Below are 18,144 nucleotides of genomic sequence, written 5' to 3'. Positions count from 1 at the left end.
TCAGTTTTTCCCTATTCCTGACATTTGATCAGAGTAAATATTCCCTGTCTTAGGTCAGTTAGGATCACCACTTTATTTTAAGAATGTGAAATGTCAGAATAATGGTAGAGAGAATGATTTATTTCAGCTTTTATTTATTTAATTTCAGCTTTTATTTCCCACATTCCCAGTGGGTCAGAAGTTTACATACTCAATTAGTATTTGGTAGCATTGCCTTTAAATTGTTTAACTGGGGTCAAACATTTCAAGTAGCCTTCCACCAGCTTTCCACAATAAGTTAGGGGAATTTTGGCCCATTCCTCCTGACAGAGCTGGTGTAAAATCAAATGTATTTATATAGCCCTTCTTACATCAGCTGATACCTCAAAGTTCTGTACAGAAACCCAGCCTAAAACCCCAAACAGCAAGCAATGCAGGTGTAGAAGCACGGTGGCTAGGAAAAACTCCCTAGAAAGGCCAAAACCTAGGAAGAAACCTGGAGAGGAACCAGGCCATGAGGGGTGGCCAGTCCTCTTATGGCTGTGCCGGGTGTTAGGTTTGTAGGCCTCCTTGCTTGCACACACTTTTTCACAAATGTTCTATAGGATTGAGGCCAGGGCTTTGTGATGGCCACTCCAATTAAAATTAAATAAAATAAAATGTATTTATATAGCCCTTTGTACATCAGCTGATATCTCAAAGTGCTGTACAGAAACCCAGTCTAAAACCCCAAACAGCAAGCAATGCAGGTGTAGAAGCACGGTGGCAATTGACTTTGTTATCCTTAAGCCATTTTGCAACAACTTTAGAAGTATGCTTGGGGTCATTGTACATTTTGAAGACCCATTTGCGACCAAGCTTTAACTTCCTGACTGATGTTTTGAGATGTTGCTTCAATATATCCACATAATTTTCCTTCCTCATGATACCATCTATTTGGTGAAGTGCATCAGTCCCTTCTGCAGCAAAGCACCCCCACAACATGATGCTGCCACCCCCATGCTTCATGGTTGGGATGGTGTTCTTCGGCTTGCAAGCATCCCCCCTTTTCCTCACAACATAACGGTGTTAACGATGGTCATTATGCCCATACAGTTCTATTTTTGTATCATCAGACCGGAGGATATTTCTCCAAAAAAGTAGGATCTTTCTCCCCATGTGCAGTTGCAAACTGTAGTCTGGCTTATGGCAGTTTTGGAGCAGTGGCTTCTTCCTTGCATTTCAGGTTATGTCGATATAGGACTCGTTTCACTGTGGATATTGATACCGTTGTACCTGTTTCCTCCAGCATATTCACAAGGTCCTTTGCCGTTGTTATGGGATTGATTTGCACCCATAATTATTTACACCTACAGGCTTCGGCTGCCACATAACTGGGCTGGGGCTGGGGGTGGGTGGATGGTGGGGGATGGGGTGGCCTTGTATACTGCCAGTGGGCCCAGTAAAGTTTCCACGTCTGCCCACATGTCTATATATTATCTGGCTCGGCCACTGGGGTTCTGCGTAGATGGCTGTGATTCCCAGAGGATTTGCTAAAGCCAGTCTGTGATGTGCTGGAACAATGTGAGGATGAGTCAACTAAAACCACATGACGTGTGAGAAATAGAAATGCTTTCGAGTTCATCACGTGCAGATATGTAATTGAGTCATGCCAACATACAAACATGCCAACATGTGTTATACAGAGAGCACATAGAGTACGGAAGAACAACTGGTCATATACACTTTCATACAGTTCAAACAGGGGTCTATGATTGAGAGCATGGGAGAAATATCCCTGTGTTGGTATTCCTAGGCTAGGAATAGATTGCACCCTAGCTCGGAGAAGGCAAGGGTCTGTGCTATATCTCAGAGCACAAGCAGATGATAAGGGCTGGGTGACAAGCCTCTTCACCCTCTCCCATTTCAGGAACAAGTCAATGGGTTGTTACAGGGAAGTAATGGTCAAGGGGACAGTCCAAAAAGTTTGCAGGTTAAACCAGCCAATGTTCAGAAGGGTTTACTTCCCTAAGTCTTGAGCTAACATGAGTTAGTATGTAATACACATGTAATACCATCAATCAAATATACAAGCTTTATACCATGGCTTGGCTGAATTCTCAATTTTGATTAGCAAAAGCTAATGTATAATATGTTGTGTTTGGGTGCTGATACACCAAAGGTTAAGCAATAGGAATTGCGTATCCAACGTCATGGCATCTCAGAGTGTCAAATCAATTTCATTAATGCTAAAGAGTTCTTTATCATAGTCTTTGTGTTTGTTTACATTGCATCCAAGTCTAATCGATGTCAAATGTGCACAATGGTCAGTGAGTCCAACAGTGCGCAGAAGTCCGTGAAAACAGCCAGCTTTAAGAAAGGAGATCTCTGAGGACTTCTAGTGGTCATCTGTATTACCACTCCTGTAAGCCTTCTGGTGATAATGATTGACAGTATCATTTGAAACGGTCCTGTTTCTACATGCTATAGAATGTAAAAGGTCCAGATGTGATTGTGCAATTATTGAGTTGTAGGAGCAAAACTTGCTAATTGTCAGATTCCATTAAGACATTGGCTTTGACGTTCACATAAATGCTTTTTACAAGAGCAGCAAAAACAGTTATTGTTGATTTGAACACAATCAATAGTTATTACATTGATAACCATCTTGCATACTATATACAGTTAACTATCTCTCTCTATCACTACCCTTTTCAGGACTTCCACTATATTTCTCCCTCTACAAATGGGAATATGGCCTCCTCTCCAAGTGAGACCTCCCCCCCAGCACTTCACCACTGAACTGATAAGTCAGCTTCTTCTTGACCTTTTTGACCTCGCCTGTCTTGCCGTAGTTGCGAAGAGCCCGTGCCATCTTCTGGTAGGTCATTTTCTTGCGGTTGCCCTTCTGTACGCCCCACCGATGTGCCAGTGCCTCCTTGTGTTTCGAGGAGAACTGGAAGGTGCCCTTGTCCCTGTCCACCCACCAGATACTGTCCTTCATGTCCCCATTCCTCAGCAGATCCAGCAGGAACTGGTACAGACGGATCTTCTTCTTGTTGCCTATATTAATGTTGACAAAATAACAAAATGGTTAAACATGCAATGAATCAGTTGAGGATGTTCCCTACCTATGACCTACATGGTGTAGGATTATTGTGACCTCAAAAGCTAAATCATCATGTGAGATATTAGGTACGCATTTATGAAAGAATTCCCTACCCAATTCTCCCCTTGTTACTTGGGCAATGTGGTCTCTCAGACACTCTTCATCAGACACTTCTAGTGGAGGGCTGCGGCCTCCTGGCTCCTCGTCGTCTGAACTCCTCATCGTCTGAGGAGAGGGGTGCAAGTAGCCCATGGCACGAGGGTAATATGGTACCTTGGACACAACAAACAACAATAACCATGTACAATACAAAACCTTTACAATTACAACCAATTACAATACATTATTTTTTTTTTTAACTAAACAAATTAGATACCATGCTGATCATGTTATATACACAGTGAGGCGCAAGTGTTATTAATAACGCAACCGTTTTTACTCCCCCAATCATTTATCCCCACCACAGGTGGCTGGTAGCACCTTAATTAGGGAGGACTGGTACATAGTAATGGCTGGAACGGAATAAATGGAATGGTATCAAACACTCCATTCAAGCCATTATTATGAGCTGTCCTCCCCTCAACACCCTCCTGTGAATACCCACTCCCTCGAATTTATCAAGTGACAGTGGAGTTGAATGAATACTTATGTGGGAGAAAAAGAGCTTCAACGCAGATTTACTTAAAGTGTAGTCAACTTTGTTCTAAGGGCAGAAAGAATCTGATTGGTTTAGGGCAGAACCAATCCAATTGGTTTCTAACTCTGAATCTTGTAAATAACTTTGAATTACAAGTTGTAATGTTTTAAAATCATTTTTGTGCTACAGTAGTCAAACAAATGTGACAGTATCTCCAAGATACAACTTGTCTCCTGACTTGAAGCAAAGAGTAAAATGTAGCAAACTAGCAGCCTTATGCTAAGCTAATCAGAGCATGAAGTAACCTTAGTAACCTCTTAGCTACTCATGTTGAATTAATAAATAGTATATTGAGTCATAGAATAGAACTAGCTGGGTCTCTAATATACCTGTAAATCGGCTCCCATTTACTTTATCAAACATATTTAGTTAAATAAGCTATATAAACTTCTGGGGGAAGAAAAGTGAAATGCTAAGCTAAATGTAGCTTAGCTGAGCAGAAACCTACCTCCTACTAATGTTGAATTATAAAATTAAAAGCAAACTAGCAAGTTAGGTCTCAAATCTGCCAATAGGTCAGTTAATATTTGTTTTATTAAAAGTTTAGATGAATAAGAATATCAACAAAAAAATGGAATAGACTGTTTATGCTACCCTGGGGGCAGAAATGTTAGTTTGGGTCAAGTTCACTTGGTGCCCTGAGGGCAGACTTTAAGCAAACTGGAATGTATTGTTTAAATGCTTCCCAGGGTGCAGTAATGTTAATTTTGGTTTGGATCACTTTGGTGCCCTAAGGGTAGAATTCAAGCACAAAAGGTAATACAAAAAGTATTTACTGCCCTAGGGGCAGCTATGGACATATGGTCATTTCCATGTAAAAGGACCCATGAGCACCAACATGTGATGTTCATAGGAGAAATTAAGGCAAATATACATTTTTCAACCATTTGCCATCCTAAAAATTACTTTAATGTTAAGAAAAGACCCCTGCCAACTAATATCAACACGTTCAAATGTACTTTTGGGTACATGTTTCTGCCTTCTGTAAGTTTAAGAAACATTGCCTTGTGCTTTGAAATTCCGTTACCAAAACCCCACATATCTTTAAGATATTTTCTCATTTCTGTCCCTCATGACGGAGGATAAAGAAAGGTCACAGATGGAACAAGTACACCTATCAATTATTATAGTATTTTACTGATATCAATTTTGTTAATAAATTATTAAATGATTAAAAATTATTAAAACCAAATTGGTAACGGAATTTCCCAAAAATCGGTAAAGGAGTTTCTGCAATTTAATTGGCTACAACGGGAAATCATAGAAGTCACAAACCACAGTTGGGTTCACAAGTTTGGACAGCACAGTACTATACAGTACAGTAAATACAAGTTGAGTAGAGTTCAGCACAATACAGTAAAGAAAAGTACAGTACAGTACTGTATTGTAAAGTACTGAACTAAGCTCTACTTTACTGTACTCTACTTTACTCGATTGTACTCTACTGTTCTGTGCTCTGCTGTACTGTACTCTACTGAACTCTACTGTTCTGTACTTTGATGTCCAAACCTATGAAACATAGACGTACGTCTATGACAGGTTCAGATTTGGTTTGTTCCGGACCAAGCAAATTTGGTCTTGTTTGGGGGCAGAGCTCATTAAAGTAATAGCCGTTGTGTAGAATAATCCCCAAAATATGCAAAGGAGGATATTGCATTTGTGTATGCCTTTGTGTACCTATTTAGGATAGATCCCCATGAAGAGAATGACATTCATATCCATAATTATCCATTTCTGTGTAGTACAGGACTTAGATCAGGGACCCATGATGAAATTCTGTTACATTTTTTATTTTACTAGGCAAGTCAGTTCAGAACACATTTTTCTTTTCAATGATGGCCTAGGAACAGTGGGTTAACTACCTTGCTCAGGGGCAGAATGACAGATTTGTACCATGTCAGCTTGGGGATTCGAACTTGCAACCTTTCAGTTACTAGTCCAATGCTCAAACAACCTATAAATCCACTTCACCTATTGTAGTTCCATAACAAAAATAGATTTTTTTCAAAGTCAAGGTGTCATGCCATAGCTGACACCCCCTTCTTTCTGTAGACATTGTTGAGTCCTAATTCTGAAATTTTACAGAAATTCTGTTACCAAACTTTGAATCTGCACTGTTCTTCTAGTGAAAGTGTTTTTGTTAAAATTTCTGTGTAAATTGTTAAACTTAGCCCTTGTGCACTGTATGGTTTGTTAAACTTTTAAATATTTTTTGTTTGTTTGATATACATTTTAAGTGAAAAATCTGAGTCGTGGAATTGCCCTTTTCTAAATTCTATTGTTATCGTCACCCAAACTAACATTTACTGGCATATTTGAGACCTAGCTAGCAAGCTCTGTTCTTTGACTCAACATTAGTAAAATATAGCTATCTGCTAGCCAACTAGTTCTGTTTTGCTTAGCATTTTATATTGATGCCCCTGGAGCAGCATAACTATCCATCCCTGTTGTTTTTGTCATAAAGCTTATTCAACTTAACATTTCAATAAAGCAAATGTTACCTGACTTATTTGTATATTTGACACCGAGTTAGCTATAGTAGTTATATTTATTCATTCAACATGAGTAGCTAAGAGGTTTTATTTATTTATTTATTTATTTTTCACCTTTATTTAACCAGGTAGGCAAGTTGAGAACAAGTTCTCATTTACAATTGCGACCTGGCCAGGATAAAGCAAAGCAGTTCGACACATACAACGACACAGAGTTACACATGGAGTAAAACAAACATACAGTCAATAATACAGTATAAACAAGTCTATATACGATGTGAGCAAATGAGGTGAGATAAGGGAGGTAAAGGCAAAAAAAGGCCATGGTGGCAAAGTAAATACAATATATCAAGTAAAACACTGGAATGGTAGATTTGCAATGGAAGAATGTGCAAAGTAGAAATAAAAATAATGGGGTGCAAAGGAGCAAAATAAATAAATAAAATACAGTAGGGAAAGAGGTAGTTGTTTGGGCTAAAATATACAGTGCCTTGCGAAAGTATTCGGCCCCCTTGAACTTTGCGACCTTTTGCCACATTTCAGGCTTCAAACATAAAGATATAAAACTGTATTTTTTTGTGAAGAATCAACAACAAGTGGGACACAATCTGGAAGTGGAACGACAATTTATTGGATATTACAAACTTTTTTAACAAATCAAAAACTGAAAAATTGGGCGTGCAAAATTATTCAGCCCCCTTAAGTTAACCTCTTACATCTATGGGGGCGCTATTTCATTTTTGGATGAAAAACGTTCCCGTTTTAAACAAGATATTTTGTCACAAAAAGATGCTCGACTATGCATATAATTGATAGCATTCGAAAGAAAACACTCTGACGTGTCCAGAAATACCAAGATATTCTCTGTGCGTGCCCTAGAACGTGAGCTTCAGGCAAAACCAAGATGAGATGGCATCCAGGAAATGACAAGGATTTTTGAGGCTCTGTTTTCCATTGTCTCCTTATATGGCTGTGAATGCGAGAGGAATGAGCCTGCCCTTTCTGTCGTTTCCCCAAGGTGTCTGCAGCATTGTGACGTATTTGTAGGCAGATCATTGGAAGATTGACCATAAGAGACCACATTTACCAGGTGTCCGCCCGGTGTCCTGCGCCGAAATTGGTGCGCAAAAGTCACCTGCCAGTATTTTTCCATGGGATACAGAGAGGAAAGCAAGCTTCCACGAACTGCATATCAATGAAGAGATATGTGAAAAAACACCTTACATTTACATTTTACATTTAAGTCATTTAGCAGACGCTCTTATCCAGAGCGACTTACAAATTGGTGAATTCACCTTCTGACATCCAGTGGAACAGCCACTTTACAATAGTGCATCTAAGTCATTAAGGGGGGGGGGGTGAGAAGGATTACTTATCCTATCCTAGGTATTCCTTGAAGAGGTGGGGTTTCAGGTGTCTTGGTGGGGTTTCAGGTGTCTTGAGGATTGATTCCAAACAACGTTTGCCATGTTTCGGTCGATATTATGTAGTTAATCCGGAAAATGTTTTACGTTGTAGGTGACTGAATTTTCGGTTCGTTTCGGTAGCCAGACGCAATGTAGAAAATGGAACAATTTCTCCTACACACAGACGCTTTCAGGAAAAACTGCGCATTTGGTATGTAACTGAGAGTCTCCTCATTGAAAACATCAGAAGCTCTTCAAAGGTAAATGATTTTATTTATTTGGTTATCTGTTTTTTGTGAAAATGTTGCGTGCTAAATGCTACTCAAAATGCTATGCTAGCTTTGCATACTCTTACACAAATTAGTCAATTTCTATGGTTCAAAAGCATATTTTGAAAATCTGAGATGACAGTGTTGTTAAGAAAAGGCTAAGCTTGAGAGCAGACGCATTATTTTCATTTTATTTGCGATTTTCAGAAATCGTTAACGTTGCGTTATGCTAATGAGCCTGAGGCTTTAGTCACAAACCCGGATCCGGGATGGGGAGTTTCAAGAAGTTAATACTTTGTAGAGCCACCTTTTGCTGCGATTACAGCTGTAAGTCGCTTGGGGTATGTCTCTATCAGGTTTGCACATCGAGAGACTGAAATTTTTTCCCATTCCTCCTTGCAAAACAGCTCAAGCTCAGTGAGGTTGGATGGAGAGCATTTGTGAACAGCAGTTTTCAGTTCTTTCCACAGATTCTCGATTGGATTCAGGTCTGGACTTTGACTTGGCCATTCTAACACCTGGATATGTTTATTTTTGAACCATTCCATTGTAGATTTTGCTTTATGTTTTGGATCATTGTCTTGTTGGAAGACAAATCTCCGTCCCAGTCTCAGGTCTTTTGCAGACTCCATCAGGTTTTCTTCCAGAATGGTCCTGTATTTGGCTCCATCCATCTTCCCATCAATTTTAACCATCTTCCCTGTCCCTGCTGAAGAAAAGCAGGCCCAAACCATGATGCTGCCACCACCATGTTTGACAGTGGGGATGGTGTATTCAGGGTGATGAGCTGTGTTGCTTTTACGGCAAACATAACGTTTTGCATTGTTGCCAAAAAGTTCAATTTTGGATTCATCTGACCAGAGCACCTTCTTCCACATGTTTGGTGTGTCTCCCAGGTGGCTTGTGGCAAACTTTAAACGACACTTTTTATGGATATCTTTAAGAAATGGCTTTCTTCTTGCCACTCTTCCATAAAGGCCAGATTTGTGCAATATTCGAATGATTGTTGTCCTATGGACAGAGTCTCCCACCTCAGCTGTAGATCTCTGCAGTTCATCCAGAGTGATCATGGGCCTCTTGGCTGCATCTCTGATCAGTCTTCTCCTTGTATGAGCTGAAAGTTTAGAGGGACGGCCAGGTCTTGGTAGATTTGCAGTGGTCTGATACTCCTTCCATTTCAATATTATCGCTTGCACAGTGCTCCTTGGGATGTTTAAAGCTTGGAAAATCTTTTTGTATCCAAATCCAGCTTTAAACTTCTTCACAACAGTATCTCGGACCTGCCTGGTGTGTTCCTTGTTCTTCATGATGCTCTCTGCGCTTTTAACGGACCTCTGAGACTATCACAGTGCAGGTGCATTTATACGGAGACTTGATTACACACAGGTGGATTGTATTTATCATCATTAGTCATTTAGGTCAACATTGGATCATTCAGGGATCCTCACTGAACTTCTGGAGAGAGTTTGCTGCACTGAAAGTAAAGGGGCTGAATAATTTTGCACGCCCAATTTTTCAGTTTTTGATTTGTTAAAAAAGTTTGAAATATCCAATAAATGTTGTTCCACTTCCAGATTGTGTCCCACTTGTTGTTGATTCTTCACAAAAAAATACAGTTTTATATCTTTATGTTTGAAGCCTGAAATGTGGCAAAAGGTCGCAAAGTTCAAGGGGGCCGAATACTTGCGCAAGGCACTGTAGGTGGGCTATGTACAGGTGTAGTAATCTGTGAGCTGCTCTGACAGTTGGTGCTTGGAGCTAGTGAGGGAGATAAATGTTTCCAGTTTCAAAGATTTTTGTAGTTCGTTCCAGTCATTGGCAGCAGAGAACTGGAAGGAAAGGCGGCCAAAGAAAGAGTTGGTTTTGGGGTGACTAGAGAGATATACCTGCTGGAGCGTGTGCTACAGGTGGGAGATGCTATGGTGACCAGCGAGCTGAGATAGCAGGGTCTTGTAGATGACATGGAGCCAGTAGGTTTGGTGACGAGTATGAAGCGAGGGCCAGCCAACTAGAGCGTACAGGTCGCAATGGTGGGTAGTATATGGGGCTTTGGTGACAAAACGGATTGCACTGTGATAGACTGTATCCAATTTGTTGAGTAGGGTGTTGGAAGCTATTTTGTAAATGACATCGCCAAAGTCGAGGATTGGTAGGATGGTCAGTTTTACAAGGGTATGTTTGGCAGCATGAGTGAAGGATGCTTTGTTGCGAAATAGGAAGCCAATTCTAGATTTAACTTTGGATTGGAGATATTTGATATGGTCTGGAAGGAGAGTTTACAGTCTAACCAGACACCTAAGTATTTGTAGTTGTCCACGTATTCTAAGTCAGAGCCGTCCAGAGTAGTGATGTTGGACAGGCGGGCAGGTGCGGGTAGCGATCGGTTGAAGAGCATGCATTTAGTTTTACTTGTATTTCAGAGCAATTGGAGGCCACGGAAGGAGAGTTGTATGGCACTGAAGCTTGCCTGGAGGGTTGTTAACACAGTGTCCAAAGAAGGGCCAGAAGTATACAGAATGGTGTCGTCTGCGTAGAGGTGGATCAGAGACTCACCAGCAGCAAGAGCGACCTCATTGATGTATACAGAGAAGAGAGTCGGTCCAAGAATTGAACCCTGTGGCACCCCCATAGAGACTGCCAGAGGTCCGGACAGCAGACCCTCCGATTTGACACACTGAACTCTATCAGAGAAGTAGTTGGTGAACCAGGCGAGGCAATCATTTGAGAAACCAAGGCTGTCGAGTCTGCCGATGAGGATGTGGTGATTGACAGAGTCGAAAGCCTTGGCCAGATCAATGAACACGGCTGCACAGTAATGTTTCTTATCGATGGCAGTTAAGATTTAGGACCTTGAGCATGGCTGAGGTGCACCCATGACCAGCTCTGAAACTAGATTGCATAGCAGAGAAGGTATGGTGAGATTCGAAATGGTTGGTAATCTGTTTGTTGACTTGGCTTTCGAAGACCTTAGAAAGGCATGGTAGGATAGATATAGGTCTGTAGCAGTTTGGGTCGAGTGTCCCCCCCCTTTGAAGAGGGGGATGACCGCAGCTGCTTTCCAATCTTTGGGAATCTCAGACGACACGAAAGAGAGGTTGAACAGGCTAGTAATAGGGGTGGCAACAATTTCGGCAGATAATTTTAGAAAGAAAGGGTCCAGATTGTCTAGCCCGGCTGATTTGTAGGTTTGCAGCTCTTTCAGAACATTAGCTGAACGGATTTGGGAGAAGGAGAAATGGGGAAGGCTTGGGCGAGTTGCTGTGGGGGGTGCAGTGCTGTTGACCGGGGTAGGAGTAGCCAGGTGGAAAGCATGGCCAGCCGTAGAAAAATGCTTATTGAAATTCTCAATTATGGTGGATTTATCAGTAGTGACAGTGTTTCCTATCTTCAGTGCAGTGGGCAGCTGGGAGGAGGTGTTCTTATTCTCCATGGACTTTACAGTGTCCCCAAACTTTTTTGAGTTAGTGTTGCAGGAAGCAAATTTCTGCTTGAAAAAGCTACCCTTGGCTTTTCTAACTGCCTGTGTATAATGGTTTCTCGTTTCCCTGAACAGCTGCATATCACTGGGGCTGTTCGATGCTAATGCAGAACGCCATAGGATGTTTTTGTGTTGGTTAAAGGCAGTCAGGTCTGGGGAGAACCAAGGGCTATATCTGTTCCTGGTTCTAAATTTATTGAATGGGAGATGTTTATTTAAGATGGTTAGGAAGGCATTTTTTTTTAATATCCAGGCATCCTCTACTGACGGGATGAGGTCGATTAGAAAGGCCTGCTCGCTGAAGTGTTTCAGGGAGCGTTTTACAGTGATGAGCGGAGGTCGTTTGACCGCTGACCCATTACGGATGCAGGCAATGAGGCAGTGATCACTGAGATCTTGGTTGAAGACAGCAGAGGTGTATTTAGAGGGCAAGTTGGTTAGGAAGATATCTATGAGGGTGCCCGTGTTTAAGGCTTTGGGGAGGTACCTGGTAGGTTCATTGATCATTTGTGTGAGATTGAGGGCATAGATGGGGGGCAATCAGTTCACATATGGTGTCCAGAGCACAGCTGGGGGCAGAGGGTGGTATATAGCAGGCTGCAACGGTGAGAGACTTGTTTTTAGAGAGATGGATTTTTAAAAGTAGAAGTTCAAATTGTTTGGGTACAGACCTGGATAGTAGGACAGAACTCTGCAGGCTATCTTTGCAGTAGATTGCAACACCGCCCCCTTTGGCAGTTCTATCTTGTCTGAAAATGTTGTAGTTTGGAATTAAAATGTCCAAATTTTTGGTAGTCTTCCTAAGCCAGGATTCAGACACAGCTAGAACATCCGGGTTGGCAGAGTGTGCTAAAACAGTCAATAGAACAAACTTAGGGAGGAGGCTTCTAATGTTAACATGCATGAAACCAAGGCTATTACGGTTACAGAAGTCGTCAAAAGAGAGCACCTGGGGAATAGGAGTGGAGCTAGGCACTGTAGGGCCTGGATTCACTTCTACATCGCCAGAGGAACAGAGGAGGAGTAGAATAAGGGTGCGGCTAAACGCAATAAGAATTGGTCGTCTAGAACGTCTGGAATAGAGAGTAAAAGGAGGTTTCTGGGGGCGATAAAATAGCATCAAGGTATAATGTACAGACAAAGGTATGGTAGGATGTGAATACAGTGGAGGTAAACCTAGGTATTGAGTGATGAAGAGAGAGATATTGTCTCTTGAAACATCATTGAAACCAGGAGATGTCATTGCATGTGTGGGTGGTGGAACTAATAGGTTGGATAAGGTATAGTAAGCAGGACTAGAGGCTCTCCAGTGAAATAAGCCAATAAACACTAACCAGAACAGCAATGGACGAGGCATATTGACATTAAGGAGAGGCATGCTTAGTCGAGTGATCAAAAGTGTCCGGTGAGTGGAGAGGTTGGTTGGGGGTCACTGCGATTTAGACAGCTAGCCAGGCCACCGGTAGCAAGCTAGCATAGGATGGATGTCTGTTACTGGTCTGGTTACTAAATGCTTAGCTAGCTTTCTTGCTCTGATTAGCTTAGCATATCGCTGCTAGCTTGCTACATTTGACTCTTTGCTTCAAGTCAGGAGACCAGTTGTATTTTAGAGGTATTGTCACATTTGTCTTCCTACTCATAATAACAACATGTTTTATTTACATGATTCTCAGTTCAAACCTTTGCCATGTTTTTAAGAGTAGTATATCTGTTAAACTCTGCCCACTGACCTGTTCTTGACAATACAATCATCTCAAGTTAGCCCAGCGGTCGCAAAGATTTTAGGACACCACCCCTCTGCATGAGGTGTGATGTGTGGTTGCTGTAATTGCAGTTTGACTGTTTGGCTGTGCAAAATCCTGGCAAAACATTCAGCACACAGTTCTAAAAATCCACTGTTTCTGCTCTGAGGCAGTATGTCAGTTCCATTTAAAAATAGAAAAGGCATCTTTAAGGATATTCTCATCCACGCTCATTAATTAATGCTCTCTGTTTAAAGTGTAATATTACACTAAGAAGACAGACAATGTTCTCTCTCTCTGTGTGTGTGTGTGTGTGTGTGTGTGTGTGTGTGTGTGTGTGTGTGTGTGTGTGTGTGTGTGTGTGTGTGTGTGTGTGTGTGTGTGTGTGTGTGTGTGTGTGTGTGTGTGTGTGACATAATGTTGAGGAGGCCACTTCTGGTTAAAAAAAGAATTATTTGTTCATCAGCCGTTAGTGAGTTGGCAGATTATAATTCTGTAGCAACACCAGCAGGCCCCAGTTAGGAAAAGGCCACAGTGTCAAACCATCTGTGTAGGCGCACCCTACATCCTCCACGCAACATAGCTCACCAGTAACAAACAGTAGCCCAGATATGCTTTCATACTAATTTCTTTATCTGAAGCCAGATGGTTGATTTGATGTTTATCTGTTATTAAGCATTTCTGAAGCATTGCTATTGCCACTAGAGGGGACATGTAAATGAATTCTGCTACTTGCTTTAGTCCTGAATATTCAGAACATTCTCTATTAGTCATGTACACTACATCTGCTTGAAAAGAATGACCAACTCAAACACTTTGTCTGTGTTTGAGGAAAAGAGAGGTCAGGGGTCATGGGGTGGGCTCACCGGTGGGGGTAGGGCATGGTTGTGTCCCCCAAGGCCAGGGTCCAGAGAGAGAGTGTCAACATCACTGTAACGAGCCATACTGGGTAGATGTAGTTGCTGGACACTCTGGAGCTCAGTGAAGTGGCCCTCTTGGAGGTTGTCAAAGTCCAGAGGATGAACATGATGAGTGGCGTGATAGTCCCAGTGTTCTGAACAGAGAGACACATTTTAATTGTTCATTGAGTAAGAGGTAGGTCTGAAGGAAGTGTACACTAAATGGCAATGTTCAGATGGCATAGAATAGAGAAAACCTATTTGACTACAGATTCCAAATACACAATGTCTGCTATTCATTTAAAGTGTTCAGCAAAATGTTTTAGGCAATTTCCTGTTCACACATCTTTGCTTTGGCAGTTGTCTTTTTCTTTCTTTTTTAGCCTGAATGTCACAAATGTGTTAAAACGTGTAGAAACCCAAAATCTTTCTGCATGTAAACATGTTTTAGTGATCTGTTGTGTTCTGTCCTGAGACTGCACCAGAGACTTGCCATTCTTAGGATTTTATATTTATCAAGCATACTGTAATAATTTAGTTTGTTAAATGGAGCAGAGCCTATATAATTCTACAGCTCCTACTAGTAATTACCAGTTTATTCTTGCAGTAGGATCAGTTGATTACAGGAGAAAATACAACCAAACCTCTCCATTTCAATAAACCCCAGGGGGGAAAGTTGTGCCTGACCGAAATGGCATCTGTTTCCTGTACTCCATGGGGGCAACATGCTTGGCTCCAGCTGCAGTGTCTTGATACCTTTTATGTAGAGTATTGTCTTGAGTATAGCTACTGTGTGTGATTTCCTCAGGCCTGGTCAAACACATATCTAGTTGGGCCGGCACTATTCACTTCCGTATAAGTGATTTTCAAATTGTTTATTTCGTCTACAATTATGTGATGGTAAGTTCATCAGAGAAAGCAAAATCAATTTTTAATGTATATCATTGTATCATAGTTACCATTATCAATAGATAATACATGAGGTATTAATACTAGGAAAAATGTTGTAGTGTTTTAAAGCTCACCTCCTTGACTCTCTGCATCAATGACATAGGGATATGAATATTCTGACATCTGTTGTCTATAGATGTCGGGTTCGTACATGTCTTCTGATGCCTGTTAAAACAACAATAATATCCTCAACTGAAATCATAACAAAACTTCACATAATGTTTTACTATTGTTTCCAAGGAACTGACACTCAACATCTATATACAAATTGCTTTCTTCCCTTGATAATGTTTGTTGATAATGACATTGCTGAACAACATTTTGAGCTTTTTAAACTTCATTGACATTTACTATAATACTTTTGCTGGGGGTTTTTCATGGTTGGTCATAACCTTACAAAATTGATTGTTGTGAAACAAAACATATTGTTAGTTGTATAAACTATTATGTTAGAAATATTGTTATTTTGACAGTATGTAGACCACAAAAGTACCAACATTGTGTACCAGTTTAAGAGTTTGAAATTGAATGATGTTACAGTAATCTATTAATATATTTGAATTAATTATCATAATTTGAAAAATTCAATGTTAATATGAAATTCAAACTTTAATTCAGTGAGCTTGAGATGCATTGTCTGTATAAGTACATCCTGTGGTATATAAACAAGTACATAAACTCAACAAATAACCACATACATGTATATACTTGGGCCTATAACTGAATTAACACAAATTGTTTGACACATTGTGTACTTACAGGACCAGGTGAGATGAGGTACCCCTCCATTCTGTACGGATGCAACATGAAGGCTTCTTCTTGAACCGACCTACTTCAGGCACTTAGCTTCAATTGTTTCTCACACTCTTTCAAAACTTTTCCCGCACCATTGCACAACGTTTACCAAATTTCCTCTCACCAAACGAAACCCAAAATGTCTCCCTCTGCCTACACAACTTTATCCACTTGTAAACCAAGATATTCTCTCAAAATTTGTCTATGAAAATAAAATAAATTAGCCCTACTCAGTGACTGAAAATGAAAAGGGAACCTGATATTTTGACTTCTGCGTATCTTTGTGGGTGTATCTCAGTGTGTCTGGTGGAGGTTCCTGGTCATTGGTGATTTGTCAGGGAGATTCTAACATCTCACATTTATTAAGGCTCAATTGCATCGCCTCCCAAACCAGCCAATCATTTCAAGGCCTGTCTTAGCTGTCAGTCTTCTAGCATAGCATCATCTGTCAGTGGATAGTATCTTTGCATATCATTGTGACCCTTTTTCCAACCAAATTAAATGTTTGTTTTTTTTGTGTGGCTAAAGTGCAGGTATCCATATGCATATACCTTGCATACACTATACAAATCTATATGAATATTACAAATCTAATATTAAACATTTTTAGCATGTTTCAATGCCAGATTGATAGTCGCCTGGTCCACGTTATAACAATTGCATTTTGCATTTAACATTGTCATCTCACAGACCAGTATCAGTGTGTACATTGGATTTGGTGTTCAGCAAGGTTCGGCACTTGGACCCCTGTTATTTCCTATACTATGCTATCCCTTCAAATAAACTGGTGTAAATATGTCCATTAAAAAACAAACCAGTAGCTTGAGTTCTAGCCGTATCAATGAAATAATAACTCACATACATCGATGAATTCTGCTATATTTCTATCCAAACAATTGTTTCATCTGTGTGTAGATTAGCTGGACAGATAAAATAATGACACTGCCTTTTTGCAATCCTGCAACAGCTGTGGAGATTAAGGGAGAGGAGATAAAATACCTCCTAAGACAATAGTAGTGTTGGTGGGGGGATTCTTGAGAAATCGCAAATGTTTTAATCTATTTTCTGACCAAATGTGTTTTTCTCACCATTCACCATTCTTCCTCACAATGGGTACAGTGTACAGTAGCTCTGCTATTAGACTCAGATGACCCTCTCTCCTGACCCTATGGGCTGGTTTACAGGACACAGTATGAGTATGCTTTTTTATCCAGGACTAGGCCATGTCTGGGAAACCAGCCCTATCTGTCTCAGGTATCTCTCCCTGACACAACATCTCTGTTTTAACTTGAAGAGAAGTGAGGTCACAAGCCTTGCCTCCAACTGACAGGCTTGTATAGATTTGGACAGAGGAAGAGTGCATCAGTCTGATAATGACCAGATACTTGAAATACTGTAGACAGTAAGATCCAAATCGCACTGAAGATAATTTCGGAATGAGTATTATATTCCCTTGGTTGTTCAAAGCTTAATATAACACACAACCAAAAACCCTGTAGTCAAATTTGCTCTATTATGGATGTCCATCAATGCTATTGTTTTTTCTCTCCTTCATCTCTATCAAAGACTATGTTGAATTTTCTGTGAATTGTTATAACCTTATCTGATAATATTTGTATGTGCTAAGGAGCACCAAATACAGTGTATTCTTTGTTTAATAATCAACATTAACAAAGGCAATCAATCAGTTTAAAGGCAAACAATCAGTATAACAATCTTAATTTGGTAGGCCTGTGCATTTGATGTTGGTATACTTTGTTGGATTTTGGTTTACGTGGCTTTTCAGTTTGCCTTGCTTGCATGGTCTGGGGTTATAATTTGAGTCCCTTGCATCCTTCTACCACTTGTAGGTCTGCTAAAACCACACAGCCTGTCCATGGCCCCCATGTTAATCACAGCTGTCTGAGCAAAACTGATGACATTTAGTATTAATACACTATGGACGTTACAGCAGGCACAGCACGCTATTTTCACCACGGCTATTTTCAGAGCACACAAACGACTCTCTTTTTGAATATATAGTTTTCTCTCGAACACAAAAATATGCTGTTTTGTCATAAATCATTCAGGTTTCCCAGATCTGCTTAAAATGAACTATTAGGTGGAGATTGGTGGACATCTCAGTAAGAGGTCAGTCTCTCAGCCTCATGGACAGCACTATAGTTCGTTTGATGAATATGATATAGTGTAATTTCTGTTCCCCTGTACCTTGCTTTACAAAGTACATCCACATACAGGTCTACTACATACTACATAAGGCTTCAGATTACTAGGCCTTCGACAGCTAAAAACAAGATGAAAGTTAAGCAGGCGTCATTGTGCTCATCCCTTTTTGGGAAAGACAAGTA

At 40.5% G+C, this 18,144-nt stretch overlaps 1 protein-coding gene across 2 annotated transcripts; it reads right to left on the bottom strand.

Annotated features, from left to right (window-relative positions):
* Window positions 1-117: 117 nt before the first annotated feature.
* spi1b (Spi-1 proto-oncogene b) lies at window positions 118-16,150 on the bottom strand. Of its 2 annotated transcripts, none has more exons than XM_064980890.1 (5): window positions 15,761-16,150; window positions 15,076-15,166; window positions 14,018-14,205; window positions 3,181-3,340; window positions 118-3,021 (listed from the first exon to the last, which is right to left on the bottom strand). In XM_064980890.1, exons 1-5 carry the CDS (start codon window positions 15,806-15,808, stop codon window positions 2,699-2,701), a joined length of 810 nt encoding a protein of 269 aa, XP_064836962.1. In that variant the 5' UTR covers window positions 15,809-16,150; the 3' UTR covers window positions 118-2,698. The 2 variants fall into 2 exon arrangements, with proteins under 2 accessions (XP_064836962.1, XP_064836972.1); XM_064980900.1 differs by having other exon boundaries at window positions 3,181-3,292.
* Between the last annotated feature and the right edge of the window lie 1,994 nt (window positions 16,151-18,144).

The sequence above is a fragment of the Oncorhynchus masou genome, chromosome 1 (assembly GCF_036934945.1).
Source record: "Oncorhynchus masou masou isolate Uvic2021 chromosome 1, UVic_Omas_1.1, whole genome shotgun sequence".
NCBI lineage: Eukaryota > Metazoa > Chordata > Actinopteri > Salmoniformes > Salmonidae > Oncorhynchus > Oncorhynchus masou.
The sequence above is the reverse complement of the archived record's forward strand: the minus strand, read 5'-3'. Positions and strand labels throughout refer to the sequence as shown.

Bases quoted from the DNA above. Each gene is read 5' to 3' on its own strand.
- spi1b (XM_064980890.1), bottom strand. From the start codon at position 15,808: ATGTTGCATCCGTACAGAATGGAGGGGTACCTCATCTCACCTGGTCCT. The intron at 14,206-15,075 runs GTGAGCTTTAAA...CTCTCTGTTCAG, and splicing joins TGATGCAGAGAGTCAAGGAG to AACACTGGGACTATCACGCC. The intron at 3,022-3,180 runs GTAGGGAATTCT...ACATTAATATAG, and splicing joins AGTAACAAGGGGAGAATTGG to GCAACAAGAAGAAGATCCGT.